Source organism: Scyliorhinus canicula, chromosome 20 (genome assembly GCF_902713615.1).
Source record: "Scyliorhinus canicula chromosome 20, sScyCan1.1, whole genome shotgun sequence".
Classification (NCBI taxonomy): Eukaryota; Metazoa; Chordata; class Chondrichthyes; order Carcharhiniformes; family Scyliorhinidae; genus Scyliorhinus; species Scyliorhinus canicula.
This window is the reverse complement of record NC_052165.1, coordinates 43,033,045-43,060,367: the sequence shown is the minus strand read 5'-3', so window position 1 is coordinate 43,060,367 and position 27,323 is coordinate 43,033,045. Positions and strand designations below refer to the sequence as shown.

The window sequence follows — 27,323 nt, the reverse complement described above, 5'->3', positions numbered from 1 at the left end:
GCAGAAATAGATTCTGAGAGAAACATAGGATAGCACGGTAGCATGGTGGTTAGCATAAATGCTTCACAGCTCCAGGGTCCCAGGTTCAGTTCCCGGCTGGGTCACTGTCTGTGCGGAGTCTGCACGTCCTCCCGTGTGTGCGTGGGTTTCCTCCGGGTGCTCCGGTTTCCTCCCACAGTCCAAAGATGTGCGGGTTAGGTGGATTGGCCATGCTAAATTGCCCGTAGTGTCCTAAAAGTAAGGTTAAGGGCGGGGGGGGGCGGGGGGTTGTTGGGTTACGGGTATAGGGTGGATACGTGGGTTTGAGTAGGGTGATCATTGCTCGGCACAACATCGAGGGCCGAAGGGCCTGTTCTGTGCTGTACTGTTCTATGTTCTATAGGAATATGGAACTTGGAGCAGGAGTAGGCTATTTGACCCTTTGAGCTTGTTCAGCCATTTCATAAGATCATGGCTGATTTGGTTGTGGGCTCAACTCTACTTATCTGTCTAACCCCCTTAACCATTGACTCCATCGTCAATCAAAAATCTGTCTAACGTTTCCTTGAATAAATTCAATGATGCAGCCTCCACTGCTCTCTGGGGAAGGCAATCACACAGACTAACAACCCATAGGCCCCAATATTCTTCTCACCTTTGTCTTGAAAGGGACACTTCTTATTCTTAAACTGATCCCCCTGGCTCTGGCCTAGAGGAAACATCCTCCTGATATTTACCCTATCCAGTCCCCTCAGGACCGTATATGTTTCAATAAGATCATCTTTCATTATTTTAAACACCAATTGGTCCAGGCTCAGCATAGAACATAGAACATTACAGCGCAGTACAGGCCCTTCGGCCCACGATGTTGCACCGTCCTGTGATACCCTTCTAAAGTCCCTCTACACTATTCCCTTATCGTCCATATGCCTATCCAATGACCATTTGAATGCGTTTAGTGTTGGCGAGTCCACTACTGTTGCAGGCAGGGCATTCCACGCCCTTACTACTCTGAGTAAAGAACCTACCTCTGACATCTGTCCTATATCTATCTCCCCTCAATTTAAAGCTATGTCCCCTCGTGCTGGACATCACCATCCAAGGAAAAAGGCTCTCGATGTCCACCCTATCTAATCCTCTGATCATCTTGTATGCCTCAATTAAGTCCCCTCTTAACCTTCTTCTCTCTAACGAAAACAGCCTCAAGTCCTTCAGCCTTTCCTCATATGATCTTCCCTCCATACCAGGCAACATTCGTGTAAATCTCCTCTGTACCCTTTCCAATGCTTCCACATCCTTCCTATAATGTGGCAACCAGAACTGCACACAATACTCCAAATGCGGCCGCACCAGAGTTTTGTACAACTGCAACATGACCTCATGGCTCCGAAACTCAATTCCTCTACCAATAAAAGCTAACACACCGTATGCCTTCTTAACAACCCTCTCAACCTGGGTGGCAACTTTCAGGGATCTCTGGACATGGACACCGAGATCTCTCTGCTCGTCCACACTACCAAGAATCTTACCATTAGCCCAGTACTCTGCCTTCCTGTTATTCCTTCCAAAATGAATCACCTCACACTTTTCTGCATTAAACTCCATTTGCCACCTGTCAGCCCAGCTCTGCAGCTTATCTATGTCCCTCTGTAACTTGTAACATCCTTCTGCACTGTCCACAACTCCACCGACTTTAGTGTCATCTGCAAATTTACTCACCCATCCTTCTACGCCCACCTCCAGGTCATTTATAAAAATGACAAACCGCAACGGCCCCAAAACAGATCCTTGTGGCACACCACTAGTAACTGGACACCAGTCAGAGCATTTCCCATCTACCACCACTCTTTGTCTTCTATCAGCTAGCCAATTTCTGATCCAAACTGCTAAATCACTCTGAATCCCATGCCTCTGTATTTTCTGCAATAGCCTACCATGGGGAACCTTATCAAACGCGTTACTGAAATCCATATACACCACATCAACTGCTTTACCCTCATCCACCTGTTTGGTCACCTTCTCGAAGAACTCAATGAGGTTTGTGAGGCACGACCTACCCTTCACACAACCATGTTGACTATCTCTAATCAAATTATTCCTTTCCAGATGATTATACATCCTATCTCTTATAAACCTTTCCAAGACTTTTCCCACAACAGAAGTAAGGCTCACTGGTCTATAGTTACCGGGGTTATCTCTACTCCCCTTCTTGTACAAGGGGACAACATTTGCTATCCTCCAGTCCTCTGGCACTATTCCTGTAGACAAAGATGACTTAAAGATCAAAGCCAAAGGCTCAGCAATCTCCTCCCTAGCTCCCCAGAGAATCCTAGGATAAATCCCATCTGGTCCAGAGGACTTATCTATTTTCACACTTTCCAGAATTGCTAACACCTCCTCCTTATGAACCTTAAGCCCTTCTAGTCCAGTAGCCTGTATCTCAGTATTCTCCTCGACAACTTTGTCTTTTTCCTGTGTGAATACTGACGAAAAATACTCATTTAGCACCTCTCCTATCTCCTCGGACTCTACGCACAACTTCCCACTACTGTTCTTGACTGGCCCTACTCTTACCTTAGTCTTACTCTTACAGCATATTCAATCTTTCCTCATAAGATAAGCTTCTCCTCCCAGGAATGAGTCGAGCGGACCTACCTGAACTGCTTCTAATGCAATTATACTAATTTTCAAAAAAGAGTCCAAAACTGGACACAGTATTCCAGATGTGGTCTCACCAAGTCCCTGTACAGCTGCAGTAAACCCTTCCTACATATATTCCATTCCCTTAGCAATGAACACCAACATTCCATTTGCCTTCCTAATCATTTTGCTGTACCTGCAGACTAACGTTTTGTGATTCATGTAACAGAATACTCAGGTTCTGCTGTAACCACTGGGTTCTGCAAACTCTCTCCATGTAAATAGTATACTATTTTCTGTTTTTCTATTCTTTCTATAGACAATGATAGAGATTATTTCCAACCATCACCGTTCGCCTACCATCGCTTCAAGCGTTCTTGCAAAATCTCACTCTGAGCTTTTCCAATGCAGCCATTAACCTGACTGTACTGAAATGGTTGCGGTCGGATCTAGTGTAAATGATATATTTGTCAAGGAACAGCAGTGGCCAATAAATCTCCCTTACATTGTCTCGGAAACTCTGCAGCACTTGTTATAAGCCTACTTTAGGTTCCTGTGTCATCACAGTTTCCAAAGTCACATCCTAAGGACTGTATCCCATATCCTATTGGACTGCTAAATGATTAATTGAATTAGAATGAATGGAATGACCAGCTTAAGCAAGCTGTGGATACAAATGCAAATTTCCTTTGCAAATTGTGTCTCATTGCTTCATACACAGAATGACCTTGATTTTATGCCTGGTTCTAATTGTGACAATGTCAAACTTTCCATGATTTGCTCTTTGATCCTTTACGATTGCTGTCACCCCCCCCCCCCCCCCCCCCCCCCACCCGCAAACCCCCCCACAGAGCTGTGGATGGCACAAACACGGAGGAGGAGGAGGAAATTGAGTTGAATGAAGATGGTCAGCCGGTGAAGACGGCAGTATTGAAGCAGCCATTATGTGATTGTCACTGCTTTGGGATGCCCAAGCGTTACATGATTGCCATCATGAGTGGACTTGGATTCTGCATCTCCTTCGGCATCAGGTGCAACTTGGGCGTGGCAATAGTTGAAATGGTCAACAACAACACCGTCTATGTGAATGGCAAGGCAGAGATTGAGGTAGGTGTCTTTCACACGAGTGAACTTACAGATGGTCATCCAACAAAGAGAGAAGGGCAGAAAAAATAGGGAATGCATAATGCATTGTTTTCTGGGTGTAACATTTAGCCGTATTCTCATGTAAAAGAGCATTAACTTCAATTGGCGCCAATGTGACCCCAAAATGAAGTCAGTTGAAAACTCGAGGTGTCATTAAACCAGCTGCTTTGCTGCCTGTTCCATATTTCACTGACGAACAACTCCTGAGTGAAGAGCAAGAAGTTGTACGGGTCACAGAGGTCAAAGAGTCGTTCACTGTTCGACCCCAATCTGGGCCCCACAATAGAACCAAATTCTTCTCTCAGCATGACTGAGATTCCAGTGGCTCCCATCATCATAGACACATTTTGGAGGAAGTTGGATAAACACATAAGGGAGAAGCAAATGAGAGTGAGATTACATAATGTTGGGGAAACCTGCATGAAGGGTCAATATTGGCGTAGTCCAGCTGGGGCAAGTAGCCTGGTTCCATGCTGTAAATGCTTTGCCATCTGTGTAATGCCCCTGTCAACTTTCCTGGGGTCATATAAGAGAACCCACAAATTTGCACCAAATGTGCTGCCACAAAATAAGATGTAGTGAGGGTGGCTGAATAGAAGTAGCACCCAACCTCTCAAAGTGGGTAGGAAAAGTGGAGGGACATAAAGTGGCGGGGTGAAGTTTTATTTCCTCCCCCATTTTCTCACACCTCTGGATTACTAGGCAAGTGACAATTACCACTATGTCACCGTCTCCTCTTCCTAACTCCCTTCCTAACAGCATTGGGGATGTGCCTCCACCACAGACTGCAGCAGCTCACTACCCTTTCTCAAGGGCAAATTGGGATGGGTGCTAAATGTTAGCTTTGCCAGTGACGCCCACATCCCCATAATGGACAACAAAATGTATTATGCGTCTCTGACAGGCTGTTCCTGGAGGAAATCTGAACTCATTTTGAATGTAACATGTGTAGGAAGTGATTCACACAATCTAATTTGTGCAATGTAATAGAGATTTCAAAAAGTTGACTCTGTCATCTGCCAAATATGAAAAAAGGCAATAATCTCATTGCAAGTTGGCAGCCCGTGAGAGGAGTTAATGAAAAACCCCGAGTATCCCAATCATTTGTGTATCTAAGTGTGCAAGTGTGTGTTTGTAAAAAATACAACGCAAGAGCGGGGATTGGGCAGTGACTCTCAATTTCACTGAATCTTTAATTCATTTACTTTAGCTTTAATAAGATTTGCTGAAATGCTATAGGAACTAAAGGCTGCCTGTTGGGAGTTGCTGTGTTTTAACTGGAGTTGTGGGTGAGCGAGCAGCTGTTTGATGTGTAGATGAAGCTCTTTGGTAATGCTGTACATTATATCAATAACAGTGCTTCAAACAAAGATCTCATTAAACATAATAACATTGTGAGCAGATATGACAAGAGCCACAGTAGTTCTGTCCCTTTCTCTTTTTCTCCCCAGAAACCTCAATTCAACTGGAACCCTGAGACTGTAGGGTTGATTCATGGGTCCTTTTTCTGGGGCTATATTGTAACTCAAATCCCAGGGGGATTTATCTCCAACAAGTTTGCTGCAAACAGGTAAGAACGCTAAGAACATTAGAACGTAAGAAATAGAAGATGGAGGAGGCCATTCAGCCCTTCAATCCTGCTCTGCCATTCTTTAAGATCTGATACTGACCACCTACCTCGGCTGCACTTCCCCGTCCTGTTCCCGTATCCTTTGATTTTCTTGGAGCAGGATTTCCAGCCCTTCTCATTGGCAGCATCTTCTGGTCCCACCAAAGTCAACAGATATTTGAACACTTGTGCACTGTCAAAAGGGAACCCATCTTGTCTAGGCCAGAAAATCCTGCCCCTGGTATCCAAAATCCATCGATCTCAGGCTTGAATATCCTAAATAATGGAGCATCCACATCCCCATGTGGTAAAGAATTTCAACGATTCACAGCCCTTTGAGTGGAGAAATTTCTTTTAATTTCAGTCCTAAACAGTTAGTTTGTGAAACTCAATGAGTGGGATTAATTGGATTACTCTTTCAAAAATCTGGCAACCCACATGGGGCTGAACGGCCGCCTTCTGTGCAGTAATGTTCTCTAATTGTATCTCAATGGGTGGTTGAAGCTGGGCTGAAAACAACTCGATGTTATCAATGTTTCAGTGATTTCTAGCACATGGATAATTAAAGCAAGAAAAAAGATTGACATTAATCCGATGCAGAAATTGACCTCAGGATGACCCAAGACGTTAACCACCAGGAACATACTTTGGAAGTGTCAAAGTTGTTGGAATGTAGGAAACCCAGCTGCCAAAATGCACACAGCAACCTCCAACCGTTAGCATTGTGATAATGACCAGATTATCTGTTTTAGTGATGTTGGACAAACATTGGAAAGGACACCAGGGAGAATTCCACCGTTCATCTTCAAAACAGTGCCATGGGATCTTTAACATCCACCTGAAAGGACAGATGGGGTCTGTTTCTAATGTCTCATCCTTAAGACAGTGGACGGGATTGTATGATTCCTCCTACCGGACATTGGTGGGGTTTTCCGGTCATGTCCAGGTCAATGGACTTTTGAATGACTCGCTGCATGTTATGGTCCCGCTCCTGCTACGATTGGGCCGTAGGAGTCCGCCCATGGGTGGACTTTTATGGCCATTCCCACCGGCGGGATCATGCAGCCCCGCCAAAGGTCATCCTCTGCGGCGAGTTTTGCCACGGTGAGAGGGGTGAGGCACACAAAATTCCCTAAACATCAGTAGGACCGGAAGATGCTGTCGGCAGCCAATGGCAAACTGTATGAAAACACTATGCGGGGGGCGGGGGGAGGGGGGGGGGGGATTCCGTCAGGTAGCTCTGACAGTGCAGGAATCCCTCAGCATTATACTAGAGTGCTAGACTCAATTGGTTGCATTTTTGACTGTGTTCTTTTGGTATGGACTTGGCACATAACAGTGGATCAGGAAACTATGGACTGGGAGTGTGTGGATTTGCAATGTGTGCTCCCCTACTGGAAAATGTCATGGTGGCAACTTTTACCATCATTTTACCCAATGAAATTAAATCGCATCACTCAGAAACATCATGAAGTATTTCACATGCAATGAATTAAAAATACCAGAATGTTACGTAGGTTAACACCAACATAGTCCTCCAAATGACAACTGGATGAATGTGAGCCATTAAATTGTTTTATGATGGTATTTCAAGGCAGAAATGTTGGTCAGGTCAGTGGGAAAGTTCAATTCTGTTCAAAATAATGGTTAAGATTTTGGGACGGTTGTGCTTAATAGCCCATTATGAATTAGAATCAAGCAGAGTGGTACTGGACAGCAGGTTGGAACTTTTTGAACTATAATAGTACACTTCTGTTATAACCCACTAGTAGCCTACAGGGTGGGAACAATTAACGTCCCCGTGGCCTTTGCAGAATACGATCTCCTCCGTTAAGGGGGCGGGGAACCTCTAAACAATTTATCGCCACGCCTATTTGCAGCTCTAGTTGAATCCTGCCTCCTGTAACCATCAATATAGACCGGGGCCTGTATGAGGATATGCGGCTGCCTTTTGGAGTGTCCTCCGCCTGTGCTATTTATCAGCACGTAATGAACATCCTGCGAGGGCTGTCACATGTAGCTGTTTGTGGTAGTCACCACTGTTGTATATATCACATACGAGATGTAATACGGTAAGGCTCCTGTACTACAGGTACGGGGGTAGATCCCTGTCTGCTGGCTCCGCCCAGTAGGCAGAGTATAAATGTGTGTGCTCACCGAACTGCAGCCATTTCGGCAGCAGCTGCAGGAGGCTACACATCACTGCTGAATAAAGCCTCGATTACACTCTACTCTCGTCTCGTCGTAATTGATAGTGCATCAATTTATTAAGCAGAGATTTTACAACGATGGATCTCCGCATCAAGCCAGATCGTCTGCAGCTGCACCCTCAAGCAGACAACGCCAAGTCGGCCTTCGCCCACTGGCTAGTTTGCTTTGAAGCCTACATCGGATCTGCGACAGAACCACCCTCAGAGGCACAGAAACTCCAGGTCCTGTAAACACGGCTGAGCTCCGATATCTTTCCCTTCATCCGGGACGTGCCCACCTATGCTGAGGCCATGGCGCTTCTGAAAGAGAACTACACCCAGCAGACCAACAAACTCTACGCTAGGCACCTCCTGTCCACACGGCATCAACTCCCCGGTGAGTCTGTGGAAGATTTCTGGCATGCCCTGCGCGCCCTGGCAACGGACTGCGATTGCCAGGCCGTTTCGGCCGTTGAACATTCCAAACTCCTAATCAGGGACGTTTTTGTTACGGGCAAAGGATCGGCGTACGTCCGGAGCGCCTCTTAGAAGGGGCTACCCTCGACCTCGCGGCGACCAAGAAACTCGCGATCTCACTAACGGTTGCCTCCCGTAATGTACAAACGTACGCTCCCGCATGCCCCCCCCCGGACATCATGGACCCCGCTAGCGAACACCCTATAGTGGACCCCACCGGCAACCGCCCGCAGCCAACCCCAAGCCTGCGCCGCGCGGCAGCCTGCCAACCCCGGGGGACCCAGGTGCTACTTCTGCAGACAGACAAAGCACCCCTGGCAGCGCTGCCTGGCGCAGAGCGCACTCTGCAAGGCCTGCTGGAAGAAAGGACATTTCGATGCTGTGTGCCAGGCTCGCTCGATCGCCGCTGTAACCAGACCCATTGTTCCTGCACCGCCCCATGTGCGACCCTCAGAACACGTGTGGCCCATGGGCACCGCCATCAGGCCTCATGTGGCCAGTGGGTGCCACCATCTTTAACGCAGGCCGTCACGTGCGCCCCGTGGGCGTGCCATCTTCCCCGCCTCAGGACCCCTGCTTGTCAGGCACCTCATTGGGCCGCTCATCACCTGCAACCACCGCCGACCAGCCAGGGGCCTTCCAACACCAGGCACAGCTCGCCTCCATCACGATCAACCAGTCCTGGCCGCACAACCTCGCAACCGCGTTGACGACGGTAAAGGTCGATGAGCACAAGCCTTCTTGACTCCGGGGGCACAGAGAGTTTCATCCACCCCGATACAGTAAGGTAAGGTCCCTAACTATGCAGACAAGGCCCGCCCCACACATTCACCCACCGCTTTCCCCTGACGGCCGAGGCTCACCAGGTCTTCAACCGTATCAAGGCAGACATCGCCAAGGCGGCGATGCACGCGGTCGATAAGACGCTCCCCTTCCAAGTTGAGAGCGGTGCATCACATGCTGCTCTGGTCGCCACCCTCAACCAGGCAGGCAGGCCTGTGGCATTCTTTTCACGCACCCTCCATGCCTCCGAAATTCGGCACTCCTCCGTCGAGAAGGAGGTCCAAGCCATCGTAGAAGCTGTGCGGCATTGGAAGCATTACCTGGCCGGCAGGAGATTCACACTCCTCACTGACCAATGGTCGGTTTCCTTCATTTTCAATAACATACAGCGGGGCAAGATCAAAAATAATAAAATGTTGAGGTGGAGGATCGAGCTCTCCACCTACAATTATGAGATTTTGTATCGCCACGTCGGGGGGGCTCAACGGGCCCCCCCGACGCCCTATCCCGAGGTATATGTGCCAGCGCACAAGTGGACCGACTCCGGACCCTGCACGATGATCTCTGTCACCCAGGGATCACCCGGTTTTTTCACTTCATAAAGGCCCGCAATCTGCCCTACTCCATCCAGGAGGTCAGGGCTATCACCAGAGACTGCCAGTTCTGCGCGGAGTGCAAACCGCACTTCTACCGGCCAGACCGTGCGCATCTAGTGAAGTCCTCCCGCCCCTTTGAACGCCTCAGCGTGGATTTCAAAGGGCCCCTACCCTCCATCGACCGAAACACGTACTTCCTTAACGTAGTCGACGAATACTTCCCCTTCGTCGTCCCATGCCCCGATATGACGTCTGCCACAGTCATCAAAGCCCTCAACACCATCTTCATCCTGTTCGGTTTCCCCACCTACATCCACAGCGACCGGGGATCCTCCTTTAAGAGTGATGAGCTGCGTCAGTACCTGCTCAGCAAGCGCATCACCTCGAGCAGGACGACCAGCTACAACCCCCGGGGAAACGGGCAGGTGGAGCGGGAGAATGGGACGATCTGGAAGGTCGTGCAGCTGGCCCTACGGTCCAGGAATCTCCCGGCCTCCCGCTGGCAGGAGATCCTCCGCGATGCCCTTCACCATCCGATCGCTACTTTGCACTGCGACTAATGCAACCCCCCATGAACGTTTCCTTGCTTTCTCCATGAAGTCCACCTCCGGGGTTTCGCTCCCAACGTGGTTGGGAGCTCCAGGACGCGTTCTCCTCCGCAAGCACGTGCGGCTCCACAAGGCGGACCCCTTGGCTGAGAGGGTACAGCTGCTCCATTCAAACCCGCAGTACCCCGACGGCCGCCAAGACACAGTCTCCCTCAGGGACCTGGCACCAGCTGGTTCCCCACCACCCCTCTGCACCGGTGCCACCCTTCCTCCTCCCAGCGCACCTCACCACAGCCCCCGCTCCAGGACGATCCGTCCTCCCCTTGGTCCTATCCGGGGATGAAGATGAGGTCTACACGCTCCCGGAGTCACCGGCGACCGAGCCGACGCCTGCCTCGCCACCGGGACTGTGGCGCTCACAACAGGATCAAGGCACCCGATCAGCTGAATTTGTGAACTTTCTCCAAAATGTTAACCTTAAAATGCATGTAAATAGTTTTTCCACCATCCCCGCTGGACTCTTTTTTTAAACAGGGGGTGAATGTGGTAATCACCACTGTTGTACATATCACATACGAGATGTAATACGGTAAGGCTCCTGTACTGCAGGTACGGGGGTAGATCCCTGCCTGCTGTCTCCACCCAGTAGGCGGAGTATAAATGTGTGTGCTCACCAAGCTGCAGCTATTTCGGCAGCAGCTGCAAGAGGCTACACATCTCTGCTTAATAAAGCCTCGATTACTCTCTACTCTCGTCTCGTCGTAATTGATAGTGCATCACTGTTTATTTAGATGTTGTGCTGGTCATGGGAGTCTCTGAGCAAGAACATGTGGAAACCTGAAGGCTGTATTAAAGTGGAAAGCGGTTCTCTGAGGCTGGTGTCCGCCTGCAGCGAGCAAGTTGCATATTTCGTGCAAAGGAGATAGTCTACCTTGACTATTGGGTGGACCACAACTTACACCCCATTGCAGAGAAGGTGCATGCCATCCAGCAGGCCTCTGGCCCGACTGACACCTCAGAAATTTGCTCTTTCCTTGACCTTGTTAACTGTTATGGGAAGTTGGGACTTCTGGTGGTGGCATATAGGAGAAGGCCACTAATAAGCTAACTGCCACCAGTCCTTGTTTTCCGGTCCTTTTAGCCCGGTTCCCGGGGGAAATATAGGAACACAGGAATTAGGAGCAGAAGTAGACAATTCAGCCCGTGAGGCTGCTTCGCCATTCAATCAGATCATGGCTGATCTCTTTCTGGTCTCAAATTCACCTCCCTACCTGTTCCGCTTATCCCTTTAACCCTTATTCATCAGAAATATATCTATCTGCTTTTTGAAACCAATTAATGATACGGCCTCCACCGCACTATGGGGCAGTGAGTTCCACAAATTCACCACCCTCTGTGAGAAGTAGTTCCTCCTCACCTCAGTTCTAAATCTACCACTTCTCAACGTATATCCCAATATTTCTGATCTCTTGTTCTAGATTGCTCTACAAGGGAGAACATTTGGTTTACAATTACTTTATCAATCCCTTTTAGTATTTTATACATCTCAATCAGATCCCATCCTCCTAAACTCCAGCGAGTATAAGTCCAAACTGTTTAATCTCTCCTCATATGTCAACCCTTTCATCCCCGGAATCAATCTGGTGAACCTCCTCTGAACTGTTTCCAATGCTACCACATTGTTCCTGAAATAAAGAGACCAAAACTGGACACAATACTCCAGATGTGGTCTCACTAACACCCTATACATTTACACCAAACCTTCTCTACTTTTATACTCCAGTCCTTTTACAACAAACGCTAACATTCCATCTAACTTTTTAATTACATGCTGTACCTGCATACAATGTTCTGAGATTCATGAATAAAAACACCCAGATCCCTCTGCCCAAATGCATTTTGAATCTACTTTCCATTGAGATAATAATTTGCCTTTCTATTTTTTAGGCCAAAATAGATAACCTCACACTTATCCACATTAAACTCCATCTGCCAAATTTTGCCCAATTTCCTAGCCTATCTATATCTATCTGTAAAATCTGTATCTCCTCTTTACTGCCTGCTTTTCCACCTATTTTAATATCATCCGCACATTTTGCTTTGTTACACTCTGTCCCTGCTTGCAAATCATTTATATAGATTGTAAACTGTCGAGGTCCGAGGACTGACCCCTGCGGCACCCCGCTGGTTACAGTTCGTCAGTCAGAGAAGAACCCATTTATCCCGACCCTCTGCTTTCTGTCAATCAGCCAATCCTCAATCCAGCCTAGTACTTGACCCCCCAATCCACTGTGATCTCACCTTCTGGATCAGTCTTTTATACGGCACCTTGTCAAACCCCTTTTGGAAGTCTAGATATACCACATCCATAGGTTCCCCATTAACCAGCTTGCTGGTTACATCCCCGAAGAACTCAAACAAGTTTGTCAAGCATGACTTTCCCCTCATAAAACCATGTTGACAATGGTGGATTGAGCTCTGTCTTTCCAAATGTTGTGTCATCTTCTCCTTAATGATTGATTCCAGCAACCTCCCCACCACAGACGTCAAGCTAACAGGTCTATAGTTTCTTACATTTTGCCTCTCTCCCTTTTCGAATAGGGGTATCACATTAGCACGTTTCCAATGAACCAGGGCTCTTCCAAAATCCAGGGAATTCTGAGGTATCATAACCAATATCCACTATCATAACCAGCATCTACTATCTCTGCTGCAACCTCCCTTAATACTCTAGGATGCAGGCCATCAAGTCCCGGAGACCTATCTGCCTTTAATCCCAATTGTTTATTCAATACTGTCTCCCGAGTGATGTTTATTGCACCAAGTGCCTCTGCATTAACTGCAGTTTTTAGAATTTTTAAATTATCCTCTGCCGTGAAAACAGAAGCAAAATATTGGTTCAGTGCCTCCCCTCTCTGTGTTCCCCATTATTAACTCACCAGTATGGTCCTCTAAAGGGCCAACATTTACTTTAGCTATTCCCTTCCTCTTTACATACTTATAGAAGCTTTTGATATCAGTGTTTATGTTTTCTGATAGTTTCTTCTTGTAGTTCATCTTTGCTCTTTTGATTAGTACCCCTTTGCTGAGCCTTAAAGTTCTCCCAATCATCCAGCTTTCTACTAGCTTATGCAGTACGATATGCCTTAGTTTTTGCCTTTATGCCTTCCTTGACTTCCTTTTTAGCCATGGGACGCTTTTCTCCCTTTTACAATTCCTCTTCCTCTCAGGAATGTACTTTAATTGAGAGGTATTTAATATCTCCCTGAACATCCACCATTGCTCTTCAACTGTCCTACCCTCAATTATTTGCCCCCAGTCTACTTGGGTCAACTCTTTCCTCAGGCTTGTATAATTATCTCTGCCCAACAGTAAAACTCTAGTATGGCACCCTATCTCCTCTCGCTCAATCTGAATTTAAAATTCTAGCGTGCTGTGATCACTCCTTCCAAGAGGATCCTTAATGACAAGATTATTTATCAATCCTTCTTCGTTACATAATATTAAATGCAAAATAGCCTGCTCCCTGATTGGCTCCATAACATTTAGAACATAGATAGAACATAGAACAGTACAGCACAGAACAGGCCCTTCGGCCCTCGATGTTGTGCCGAGCAATGATCACCCTACTCAAACCCACGTATCCACCCTATACCCGTAACCCAACAACCCCCCCCTTAACCTTACTTTTTAGGACACTACGGGCAATTTATCATGGCCAATCCACCTAACCCGCACATCTTTGGACTGTGGGAGGAAACCGGAGCACCCGGAGGAAACCCATGCACACACGGGGAGGACGTGCAGACTCCGCACAGACAGTGACCCGGCCGGGAATCGAACCTGGGACCCTGGAGCTGTGAAGCATTTATGCTAACCACCACGCTACCTTGCTGCCGACCATTTGCTCCAAGAAACAATCCATCATACACTTTACAAAATCTCCTTCGAGGCTTCCCTTGCCAATTTGATTAATCCAGTCAATATGCATGTTAAAATCACAAATGATTATCATTGTGCCCTTCTCACAAGCTTTCATTATTTCTTAGTTTGTGCCTTGCCCCACTTTGGGAGTATTGCTCAGGGGCCTGTAAATTACTCCGACCAAGCAGTTTTTCCCCTTGTTTTTATTTCCACCCAGATGAATTCAACATTTTGCCCTTAGTGCCAATATAATTTCTTAATATAGACTTGATGTCATCTTTAACCAATAAAGCAACTCCACCTCCTGTTCCATCCTGTCTATCCTTTCTGAATACGGAGTACCCTTGGACATTCAACTCCCAGTCCTGCTCCCCCTGCCACCATGTTTCAGTGATCCCCACCAAATCATATTCATTTATCTCTATTTGTGCCATGAGCTCATTGACCTTATTCCAAATGCTATGTGCATTTAGGTACAAGGTTTAAAAAAAAATAGAGTACCCAATTATTTTTTTCCAATTAAGGGGCAATCCTAACCTGCACATGTTTATCTGGGTTATGGGGGTGAAACCCACACAGACACGGGGAGAATGTGATATCTCCACACAGTGACCCGGGGCCAGGATCAAACCCGGGCCCTCAGTGCCATAGGCACCAGTGCTAACAACTGCGCCACTGTGCCACCCTAGGTACATGGTTTTTAAATATGTCCTACTGATCTGTCTTTCCCTTGCAGGATTTTCTTGTGCACTACACTTTCTGACCTTTTTAAATCTCTGAGAACACTTAGCCCCAACATTCACACACACAGTCATCTTACATTTTGATTTTTTATGTTTCCTTTCCCCTCCATAGTCGTTAGAATGGCCATGCCTGTTCATCCTATTAACCTCTACATTCTTCTCACATGCTGACCTGTTGCTATGGTTCCCATTAACTATTATACTTCTTGTAGTTTTACCCTTCCTTTTCCCCATTTTGTGATTTAAAGTCCCTGTGACCACCCTATTTATCCTTTCCGCTAGAACATTGGTCCCAGATCAGTTCAGATGGAGACCGTTCCAACGATACAGATCCCTCCTGCTTCAATACTGATGCCAATGCCCTTGAAATGGAACCGCTCTTTCCCACACCACTCCTTTAGCCACGTGTTTACTTCCCTAATTTTCTCATCCATATGCCAATTTGCATGTGGCTCGGGTCATAATCCAGAGATTATAAACCTTGAGGACCTGATTTTTAATTTTGTTCCTAGTTTCTGATAATCCCCAAACAGGTCCTCTTTCCTTGTCTTGCCTGTGTTGTTTTTCCCAATATAGATCACAACAACTGGATTCCCCTCTCCCGCTCCAAAAACAGGATGCGAGGTGGAAAGGCAGCAGCATTGAAATTTATTAGAATGTCGGGGCAGAGCTTGCCAGGAATCATGCGGCCTTTAATAAGGCTAAGTCAGCATTGTACAAGAGCAGTGTGCATTTTGGTGTGGTGTACCCAGTGAGATTGAGAGTCACACATAACTTATTTCTTCGAGACAGAGGAGGAGCCGGAGGCTTTCATCAAAGAGCAAGGATTTGGACTGAACTGAGTGGCTTTGAGTAGGACTTCAATGCGTGTTGATGGATGGGTTTCTTTGGGGATGTTTTAACATTTTTGTATATATGTTTGATTAACTGGAGTTTATTGTTCTGTATTGGAGTGTATATTTTGTTGGGGAGTGATTGGGGCGGGACAAAGAAGATGGGGGTAATGATGAAGGCAGTAATGTAGATACTATATGGCCCAAGATAGAAGGTTGAGAAACGTAAAGGCTTAGGTCTCGATTATTCCTTTTTACTGGGGGTGAGGAAGTTCCTGTCACTTTTTTTTGTTCTTGGGGTGTGCACCCTGGAAGGGGAGGGGGCTACCTCACTGGCAGTTAGATCTTACCCAGTGAGCGGGATTAAGGGGGGAAGGAGCTGTGGCCTGTTGAACAAGTTTTGGACAGGGATTCGATGAGCCTAGAGGATTTGTTTGGTAGGGGGAAGGGGATGGTAAACATTGTTTGTTGGGAGATAGCTGGCAGGTTTCAGGGTCAGGATGGGGTTGGGGGGGTGCGGGTGGGCGAGTAGATTGCTTACAGTGACCAGGATTTTTTTTGGTGTCATTCATGGTGGGGTTAGCAGCCATCTTGGGCCTCGATTCTAGGAACTTGGAAGAAGGAGGGGATAGTCCCTCGCGCTGGAAATGGCTGACTTGAGAGGGAGGGGGGTGAGAGACCGCCAATCAGACTTGTCACGTGGAACGTGAGTAGTTTGGGAGGCCTGCTAAAACCATTGAGAGTTTTCTCTCAGCTGAAGAATTTAAGGGCTGATGTGGTGCTTCTACAGGAGAACTACCTGCAGGTGAGGGATCAGTCTAGGCTCCAAAAGGGCTGGGTGAGCCAGGTGTTTCACTTGGGCCTCAATAGTAGGGCCCTGGAGGAACAGATCCATGGCTGTGCACTCTGGGGTAAGGAATTTTCTTTTTTCTCCCCAGTATGTAAAGTATACTCGAGGATATATATATTTTTAATGATAGGAAAGTTTCTGCTGCCTCTGGTGAGGAAAGCTGAATACTCAGCGATAGTCATCTCAGACAATGCGCCACATCTAGTAGATTTGGTATTAAAAATAGATTTGGTTTAGCGTCCAGCATGGAGGCTGGATGTGGGGTTATTGGCAGATTTGGGGTTCTATGGATGGATATCGAGAGCTATAGACAAGTATGTGGGGTTTAAAGGGAACGGGTCGGTCTCGCCCTCCGTTCTGTGGGAGGGCCTGAAAGCAGTGATTAGAGGGGAGATAATTTTGCATAAAGCGCACATGGCTAGGGAGGCAAGGGAGGAACATCAAATGTTGGTCAAGGACATCTTAGAGGCAGACCGCAGGCACTCGAAAGATCCAACCCTAGAGCACCTGGCTAGCAGGAAGCAGATGCAGTTTGACCTGTTATCTATGGATAAGGCAGTGCATCAGCTCGAGGTGGGATATGTGTGAGTATGGGGAGAAGGCCAGTCATCTCCTGGCTTGCCAGTGAGGTGACAGGCAGCCTCCCGTGATGACTATCCAGATCAGAGACTCTGCTAGCGGGCTGGTATCCGTTCCTGACAAAGTTAACGGAGCATTTGAAATGTTCCATAACAACCTTCACAGGTCAGACCCTCTGGATATGTTAGCGTGTTTGGAGGGCTCAAAGTTTCCTGAGACCAGAAGACCAGAAGACATAGAAGCAGAATCTTCCTCCCCACCTCAGAGTCCTTGATGTGGGAGAGAAAGAGTGTGAAGAGTTTGTGGGGCTGTTGGGCAGCAATCGGGCGGATGTAGATAAGTAAAGCCCCGAGGTCAGATGGGTTCCCGGTAGAATTTTACAAGATGTTTGCGGGACAGTTGGTACCATTATAAGTGGAGATGTTCAAGGACTTCGTAACATGGGGTTCCTTGCCTGAGACGTTGATGTAAGCTTCCATTTCACTTCTACTAAAAAAGGATAAGGACCCCATGGAATGTGGGTCGTACTGCCCTATTTCTCTACTTAATGTAGACGGCAAGATATTGGTCAAAGTGTTAGCACTGACTGGAACAATGGGCGGAATTCTCAGACCTCCGGGGGGTCGGAGAATTGCCCGGGGCCGGCGTCAATCCCGTCCCCGCTATGTCCCGATTTCTCCGCCCCCGAGAATCGGCGGGGGCGGGACTCGCACCCCGCCGGTCGGAGGCCCGCTGCGGCGATTCTCCGGCCTGCGATGGGCCGAAGTCCTGCCGCTGACAGGCCTTTCCGGCCGGCGATAATCAAAACATCTTGCTGCCAGCGGGATTGGCAGCGAGGGCAGGATCCGGGGTCCTGGGGCGGTGGCGCAGGGGCGATGTGACCCCAGGGGGTGCCCCCACGGTGCCCTGGCCCACGATCGGGGCCCACCGATCGGCGGGTGAGCCTGTGCCGTGGGGGCACTCTTTTTCTTCCGCCCCGCCATGGCCTTCACCATGGCGGGGGCAGAAGAGACCCCCTCCCTGCACATGCACCGGTATGACGTCAGCAGCCACTGACGCATCGGCGCATGCGCGAACGTCCGCGCCTTTGGGGAGGCCCGACGCCGGAGTGGTTGACGCCACTCCAATACGCTGGGACCCCCCGCCCCGCCGGGTAGGGGAGAATCTCAGCCCTAGTCTTCCTCAAGTTATTGGGAAAGATCAGATGGGCTTTGTCAAAGGCTGGCAGTAGTCGTCAAACATGCTGTGATTGCTAAATATGGTGCTTTCCCCATCAGAGGGACCTGTTCCAGAGGTAATCGTTACATTAGATACTGAGAACGCATACAATAGGGTAGAATGGGGGTATCTGTTGTGGTCTTGGAGAAGTTTGGGTTGGGTCCCACATTTGTGTCGTGGATACGACTGTTGTACAAGGTCCCAATAGCTAGTTCTCAAACCAATACCATGAACTTGGGTTATTTCCTGTGGTGATATGCCTATGGGCTATTTCATAGGTGGATGGTATGCAACTTCCAACCAGCAGGTGGTGATACAGTCACACCATGCGGTCTCTGGATCAATGTCATATGACCTGTGACTCCCATATAAACAGGAGTTCTCCCGTTTCCCATTCGTTATCCCGTGCCCCAACATGACCTCCCACACAGTCATTAGGGCCCTGCATAGCATCTTCACCCTGTTTGGTTTCCCCAGCTACGTACACAGCGACCAGGGTTCGTCCTTCATGAGCGACGAGCTGCGTCAGTACCTGCTCGACAAGGGCATTGCCTCGAGCAGGACTATCAGCTACAACCCCAGGGGAAACGGGCAGATGGAAAAGGAGAACACGACGGTCTGGAAGACCGTCCTACTGACCCTCCGGTCTAGAAAGCTCCAAGTCTCCCAGTGGCAGGAAGTCCTCCCAGACGTACTCCACGCTATTAGGTCCCTTTTGTGCACGGCGACCAATCAGACCCCTCACGAGAGGCTCTTCATTTTTTCCAGGGGCACTACCACGGGGGTCTCACTTCCGGCATGGCTGAGGATGCGGGCCCCGTACTGCTGAGGAAGCACGTCAGGGTGCACAAAACCGACCCCCTTGTTGAAAAGGTGTGCCTGCTCCACTCCAACCCCCAGTACGCATTCGTCGAGTTCCCTGACGGCCGTCAGGACACGGTATCTCTCTGGGATCTGGCACCTGCCAGATCCAGCGCCCCCTCTACCCCCACAGAAGGACCTCTCACCCTATACCCCATGCTGCCGCCCTCTCGCGCTCCCGAGCCCACGAGCTCGCTCCACCAGTTCCGCGCACCCGCGCCGGCCAGCCCCCAGCGCCCCCAGTCCCCGGTCGAACCAGGAGAGTATGAAGCTCGGATACAACCCTCCCTGGAGTCCGCCATCGTACCCCAGCACACAGCACCCGTCCAGCCACCGCAAGAGGCTGCAACCCCGGTGCGCCGCAGATCACACCGGACAGTTCGACCACCGGACAGACTGCGTTGTAGGCCACCACCCCTGCCGGACTTGACATTTTTGCAGGGGTGAATGTGGTGAATGTAATTATATATATATATATATATGATAATTCACACTGTCTTTGTAAGGGCAGTAGCGCTATCCTACCACTAGGGGTGTAGCTCTGGGAGTACTCACGAACTTGTACTGGGCTCCACCCTTGGCTCCGCCCACGACTCCTCCCCCTAGTGCTGCTGTATAAATACCCTTGTCCAGAGTCAGCCTGAGTTCACTAAGAGTTCATCAACGGGTAACAGGCTGGCTCTGAAATAAGTCGATTAAAGCCTAGATTCATATCGGAAACACGTGTCTGGTGAATTGATGGTTCCATCAACATGGTACCACAAGTGCTGAAGATTTAAAGATACCAACGGCAGTGATAATGTCAGGCATTCAGCTTGAAGACCAGTCTGGTGAACTGCAGCCTGAGGCGGCCCAACACGTAAGAGAATGATGAAGCTTGAGATGAATGGACTGAGAGTCCCCCAACAGCTTCAGATGTCCGGTAACATAGGTGAGAACTGGCAGCTGTTCAAACAGCTCTTCCAACTTTAAGTTGCGGCCATTGGCCTACAGGCCAGCCTGATGAAAGGCAAATTGCATTGCTGCTAACAGTGGCAGGTCCACAAGTGCTCGAACTGTACAACTCGTTTGTGTTTGATAATGAGGAGGATCTCAAGAAATTTGATGAAGTGATGAAGCACTTTGATAAGTATTGTTACCCTCTGTGAAGTACAAAGGACCAAACACAACACCTCCAATTAAAAAGGGAAACAGGGCAGGTTTGCCCTATGTCCTCTTTTCTTTGCATTGGCAACAGAGCATTGGCCATTGCCTTGAGGGCTTCAGATAAGACGTGTCGTGTTGGGTGTCCTGTATGCTGATAATCTCTTACTTTATGTGACATACCAGGTCCCCATGTGATCGATATAATGGAGCTGCTGAGACGCTTTGCTCTTTTCAAGGTACAAGTTAAACTTGGGAAAAAGTGAGTGCTCATAGTTAATCCCCAGTGGAGGGGAGTTAATCTACCTTTTCGTATGACTGGTTCTAGCTTTAGGTATTTAGGGGTTCAAGGAGCTCGGGATTGGGCCTATCTCCATAAACTGCACTATACAAGCTTTTAGGCAGCATCAAGGCCAATCAGCAAAGGTGGGACAATTGTCCCCGGTCTTTGGCAGATAGGGTTCAGTCAATCAAGATGAACGTTTTGCTAAGATTTTTGTATTTGTTCCAGTGTTTTCCGGTCTTTCTCCCTAAATCTTTTTTTGGAAAGTTTAAAAGTTAATTACATCCTTTGTGTGGGTGGGCAAGACAGCAAGGATTCGTAGGGCAGCCTTTTAAAGGGATAGACAGTCAGGGGGCTTGGCGTTGCCCAACTTTGGCATTACAGCTAATGCGGAGAAGGTGTTGGGTTGGTGTTGTGATGCGAGTCACGTGGCAGCAGATGGAATTGAAGTCATGTAGAGGGTCTGGTCTGAGGGCATTAGCGACGGCCTTGAGCACTTTGAAACTGTCTGGGCACTGCTCAAGGGGTCCAGCCAACCACATGCACGTGTTCTGGTCTTGCCCCAAGCTTGTGGATTTCTGGGTCTTTTTCTTTAGCACCGTGTCAGCGATTCTGAAAATTGAGCTGGAGCCGTATCTCTTAGTGGCCATATATGGGGTATCAGACTCAGCGGAGATGCAGACAGGGATGGGGTTGATGTCCTGGCATTCACCTTGCTTCTCCACCCAGTGCCTCAGTGTGGTCGGGAGATCTGATGGGAGTTTCTGTACCTCAAGAAAGTCAAGTAGCCCGTGAGGGGAGCAATTGAGGGGTTTTACCAAACGTGGCAGCCGTTCATTGTTTATTTTGAGGAGTTGGTCAATGCTTGTTGTTAAGGGGAGGGGGGAAAAGGAAAGGGGGAGTGAGGTAGGTGATGTTTTGGGGGTATTATGTTCCCTCCATTGTTTTGTTCTGTTTTGTTATTTTAGATTATATAAAATGAAAAATCGGAATAAAAATATTGAAAAATAAAATTACAGAAAGTTTCTCTCGAACCTTGTGACCACATTGGGCCCCTTCACCTTCTTCTAAAAAAAAAATCATGTATGGACCTGGAGCCAGCTACAGGAAAAGGTTTTCCGGCGGGCGTAGAAGCAGTTGTCGTCTTCCGGGGTTACTGAACCATTTAGATCCCTCTAAGCCCTTGCTCATCACATATGATGCTTCCCTCTATGGTATCGGGGCCATCCTGTCCCACGAGATGGAGAATGGAAGGGAACGGTCGATCGCTTTCGCATCCTGTACGTTGGCAGCAGCAGAAAGGAAGTACGCGCAGTTGGAGAAGGAAGGTCTAGTGGTGGTATTCTCAGTGAAATATTTTCATCAATACATCCACGGCTGATACTTCATTATTGTTACGGATCATAAGCCTCTGCTTGGGGTTTTCAAAGGGATAAGGCAATTCTGTCTATTGCTTTCATGCGAATTCAGCACTGGGCCTCATTACTATCTGCCTACGGGTATTCTTTTGAACACAGGCCGGGGACTCAAATTACAAATGCCAACATACTGAGCTGGTCACCTTTGTCGAATGGCCCCTTATAGACTCCAAGAATGTTGAGGTAGTCGCGACACTGAAGTTCACGGACACTGTGCCTGTGACGGTGGATCCAATCCTATCAAAAGCTCTGCGTGTGGACAGAATCGACAGCACCCAGGCGAGTTCAGGGCATTTTCCTCCAAGCTGTCTGAGTTCAGTGTGGAGGGCGGTATCCTGCTGTGGGCACTCGGGTAGTCGTCCCAGACAAAGCACAAGAGTTGATCTTGAAAGAACTCCACTACAGTCATCCAAGCATGTTCAAGATTAAAATGCTGGCAAGCAGTTACATATGGTGGCAGGGCCTAAACATGGATATTGAGACAATGGTCCAACAATGCTCCATTTGCCAAGAACATCAGAAACACTTGCCAGCCATGCGGAGTGAGCGGTGCAAACATTTAAACAGGGCCTCACGGAACAATCTTCGGGATCTATGGATGCTAGGCTGGCTAGTTTCTTGCTTTGCTACAGGACCACTCCACCAGAGTGACTGTGGTAGCCCCCTCAGAACTCCTGATGGATCGAAGACTTCATACCCACCTTAGCATGGTTTTGCCAGACATAGGTGTGAAAGTGTGTCACAGCCAGGAGCAGCAAGGGCGTTGCCCCACTCAAGGTTGACATTTCAGGCACTTTGTACCAGGTGACTTGGTGTTTGTTTGAAATTTTGCTGATGGTGCCCAGTGGATCTCCGGCATTATCCTTCGCAAGACAGGGCCGGTTTATTATCAGGGAAGTCCACGGTGGTGTTATACAGGAGCGCCTTGACCACCTTCGGTCCAGGTGACTGCTTCTTTGAAAATGTCTTCATGAGCAGAAAGTTTTCATCCAGCCACCTCTGATACCGCAGCTACCCGTGACGGGATCCCAAGGGAGTCAGGACGCTGAGATATCTGAGGTCGTGGACACAGATGGAAACACAAGCATCGAAGTCTCATGAGCTCATAGTACAGCCACCACCAGCGGAACAGTTGCCGTGTCGTTCCAAGTAAAAGCATCATTCGTCTTCGAAATTCACGCCATCTGACCGGGTGCTTTGGGTGTTTGACACCCAGCCGAATGTAAATTGAATCCGCCGCCCTCCTCCCCCGCAGATGTTAGGGAATTCTTTGGACTTTGGCGGGGGAGGGATTTATAGCCCGCAAGCAGCCTGCGGGTGGGAACAATTAACTTTCCTGTGCCCCTTGCTGAATACGAGCTCCCCCATTAAATGAGTGGGGTACCTGTAAATAATATACAGTTCTACCAAATATAAAACCGGCCAGTTTAGTCACCAGCTAGAGAGAGAAGACCCAATAGGGAACAACTGGAGCTGCATATAATAGTAATTGTAAAATAAAGTAGGTTTTGTATGTTTTGAACTACTTGGTGTGGACTCTTCATTGCCCTTACAAAAACTCCTTTTTCAATTGATATCTTAGATTGTATTTTAGTTTTAATTTGATTCATGGATTCAAGCTCACAGGGAATGAAGTGTTCTCCCGGGTATCCTGGCCAATGCTAATCTCATCACTAAAGCAGATTATCCAATCATCTATCTCATTGTAGCTGTGGAATCTTGCTGTGCATTGACTCCTGTATTATAATAATCCTTAGTGTCACAAGTAGGCTCACAGTAACACTGCAATGAAGTTACTGTGAAAATCCTCTAGTCAACATACTCCAGCGCCTGTCCGGGTATACTGATGGAGAATTCGGAATGAGACTTGGTAGCAGAGGCTTCATTGGCTGTGAAACGGGTTGGGATCTCTCGAGGATGTCAAGGTGCTACAAGCTTTTAGAACTAGGGGGGTGACGTTAAAATAAGAGGTCGTCCATTTTGGGCAGAGACGACGAGAATGATTTTCTATTAGAGGGTGGTGAGTCTTTGGAAGTTTCTTCCTCAAAAGGTAGTGAAAACAGAGTCATTGAACATTTTTAAGGCAGAGCTGAATAGATTCTTTATAGGCAAGGGGATGAAAGGTAATTAGGGTAGGCGGGAATGTGGAGTTGAGGTTACAATCAGATCAGCCATGATCTTATTCAATGGCGGAGCAGGCTCGTGGGGCCAAGTGGCCTATTGCTGCTCTTAATTTGGATGTTTATATGTACATAAATGCAAGGTCTCTCTCTCTGATGATGGCACACCATCAGTCCAATATTCACTATCAAGGGGCGGAATTCTCCGACCCCCAGTAGGGTCAGGGAATTACCTGGGGCCTTTGTAAATCCCGCCTCGCCGTGGCCAGAATTCTCTGCCACCTGGGAATCGGCGGGGAATTGCGCCCCGCCGGTTGGCGGGCCCCCCGCGCCTGTCGGCGGGCCCCCCTCGCGGCGATTCTCCGGCCCGCGATGGGCCGAAGTCCCGCCGCTGTCAGGCCTCTCCTGCCGACGTGGCTTAAACCACCTCTGGTGCCGGCGGGAGCCGGCGGCGCGAGCGGGCCCTGGGGTCCTGGGGGGGGGGGGGGGGGGGCGCAGGGCGATCGGACCCCGGGGAGGTGCCCCACGGTTGCCTGGCCCGCGATCGGGGCCCACCGATCGGCGGGCTGGCCTGTGCTGTGGGGGCACTCTTTTTCTTCTGCCGCCGCCACGGCCTCCACCATGGCGGAGGCGGAAGAGACCCCCTCCACCGCGCATGCGCCGGTGGTGACGTCAGCGGCTGCTGATGCTCCGGCGCATGCGTGGATGCACACCGACCAGCGAAGGCCTTTCGCCCAGCCCCGACCAGCTGGTTGGCGGGGCGCCAAAGGCCGTTGGCACCAGTCGGCGGAGCGGGAGCCACTCCAGCGCGGGCCTAGCCCCTCAAGGTGCGGAGAATTCCGCACCTTTGGGGAGGCCCGACGCCGGAGTGGTTCTCGCCACTCCGGTACGCTGGGACCCCCCCCCCCCCCCCCCCCCCCCCACCCTGCCAGGTAGGGGAGAATCCCGGCCAAGATGTTCCAGCACATGCATTTGCAGCTCCATTTGTCTGTCGCCTTTTGCCTTGCCATCTGTCGTATTGAGCATATTGAAAGCACAAGTCAATGAATGTTTGTGAATGAATGGGTAGAGATTACATCAGAGATATCAGAACAGATAACATGGAGTGTGGTCTGTTGTGTGGTTTCTGTTGGGATCTGAGGAGAATTTTCTGGAGTTATTTCACTCTTAAGATTTCGTCTCTTGTGTGGATTACATGGCTACTGGAGTTGGGAAGAAAGTTGAAGGATAGGAGGTGTCAAGTCACAATGTCCTAACCATCATGCTTATGGGACTAGGCTTTGTGGAGGAGCCAGTCTTTCCCTTTTCTGTCATTGTATGGATTCAGTCATTTTGCACTCATTGCTAGGCATCAAAAGACAGACAGAACACCTGGGGCGGGATTCTCTGTTGGCTGACCTGGAATCGAGAAACGTGATTGAGCGGAGAATTGGTTCCAACGCCAAAATCACAGTGATTTCACGGCAAATCGCAATTCTCTGTCACCTAAGCACCAGCTTCAATGCGTTCCTGAACGCACGTACAGTAAATGTCGTTGGTATATCATTAGCAGGCCCACTGCTAACAACCCACTCTGAACTTAGGGCCATAGGTCATATAGGCCACACCCCGAGGTGCCCTCTGGCTCCAGCTGACCCATCAGCCATATGTGCGTGCTCCAGCACAACCAGTGCCATCTTGTTGGCTGGGATGGTATGTGTGGGGAATGAAGTGTGTATATGTGGCTGCAGCTTGTCGGCCTCCTGAGTGTCAATTGCGAATCCGGCGAATCCAGCACCTTTTCTCATTGGAATCATTTGTGTTCCATGTGTTCCATGTAGCTCCGGTGCTAACCCCTTGCTGAATTGGTCAAGGTATGGCGTCAGTTTTGCTGTCGTGGAAGTCCACAAATCCTGCCCCGGTGTCAACACTTAGGGCGCGATTCTCCGCTCCCCACGCCGGGTGGGAGAATCGCGGGCGTGCCAGACGACTCACGACACGCCCCCCTGGCGCCCCCCGCGTTTCTCCCACCCCCCGCTCGGAAGAATCGCCGCTCGCCGTTTTTCACGCCATAACCCAGTAACCCCACCCAACACTAAGGGCAATTTTGGACACTAAGGGCAATTTAGCAAGGCCAATCCACCTAACCTGCACATCTTTGGATTGTGGGAGGAAACCGGAGCACCCGGAGGAAACCCACGCACACACGGGGAGAACGTGCAAACTCCGCACAGACAGTGATCCAAGCCAGGAATCGAACCTGGGACCCTGGAGCTGTGAAGCAATTGTGCTAACCGCTATGCTACTGTGCTGCCTCAGTAGTGTGATGAAGCGTCAGCTACATTGCTCTTTGGAGTGCTGCAGTCAGAATGGAAATGTCACCTATTTCGACATATATAAGTTTTCTATAAAAGCAATAACCACAGCTTCTAAAACTCATATGAGCTTGCGCTCAAACTCAAGCTTTTGCGTAATATATACGAAGGAAATATTCTTGCATCCATTGTCTGAGAATGGTATCTTTTTGTTTGCAATCTAATAAAGAGATCTGTGAAAATATGAAAGCCTTTTGCATTTGATCTCTTATGTTAGAGTAAAATATATCACATTGCTTATTTTAGATCCTGGTGTGTACATGGACTGGGAAAGCACTGTTATTAGCTTTTCAGTCTTTCACCGAGCAAGCTATTGTTGGTAAACTGATTAAATTTTAAACGCACGTTTTTCTGCCCACACAGGAAGAGGACAGGAAATATCTGCCCATGTGCACAGAGATAATTTATTAGCAATGGTTTTCTTTGTCAAATGATACGTCTGTTGTAACGGGATCTCAAAGAGAGCAAAGGATGCAGTCAGTGCAGTTAATTATTAATGCTGTTTGATCTGTACTCACAATATCAGATTATACTGTGAATATGCAGCCGCCATTCAAGGTTGCTTTATAAAAAAGAGAATATGCAGATAAACTTCACACTATATTACAACCATTCTCAAAGCATTCCTAAAGCTTTACACGGACAGAGGTAGATCTGATTCAAGAGCAAAATACTGTGATGCTGAAAATCTGAAATAAAATCAGAAAAGGCTGGAAGTACTCAGCAAGTCAACCGGAATCTGTGGAGAGAAAAACGGGAGTAAACGCAGGCCTGGTTACCACTTTCCAGGACACCTCCATTCAGTCCACAAGCAAGATCCTGAGTTTCCTGTTGCTTGTCCTGTCAATTCTCCACTTTGCTCTTGTTCCCACTGGTTATAACCCCCATGGAGGTCAAGGGATAAGGATCATCCAGTTTCTTGTAACCTCCACTGAATATGAACTTCCTGGTAATGGGGCGGGGCTTTCCCTTAACAAGGAGAGCCGTCACTTGTACAAAAATCCCAACCTGGGTGCAGGTCAAAGGGAGA

At 48.6% G+C, this 27,323-nt stretch overlaps 1 protein-coding gene across 1 annotated transcript in view; it reads left to right on the top strand.

Moving 5' to 3' along the window:
* slc17a8 (solute carrier family 17 member 8) overlaps positions 1-27,323 on the top strand; it is a 94,564-nt gene that overhangs the window by 8,222 nt on the left and 59,019 nt on the right. The window contains exons 2-3 of the mRNA XM_038781017.1: positions 3,471-3,726; positions 5,217-5,335. Of these exons, the coding sequence (XP_038636945.1) occupies positions 3,471-3,726; positions 5,217-5,335 (375 nt within the window). The remainder of the gene's footprint in view (positions 1-3,470; positions 3,727-5,216; positions 5,336-27,323) is intronic.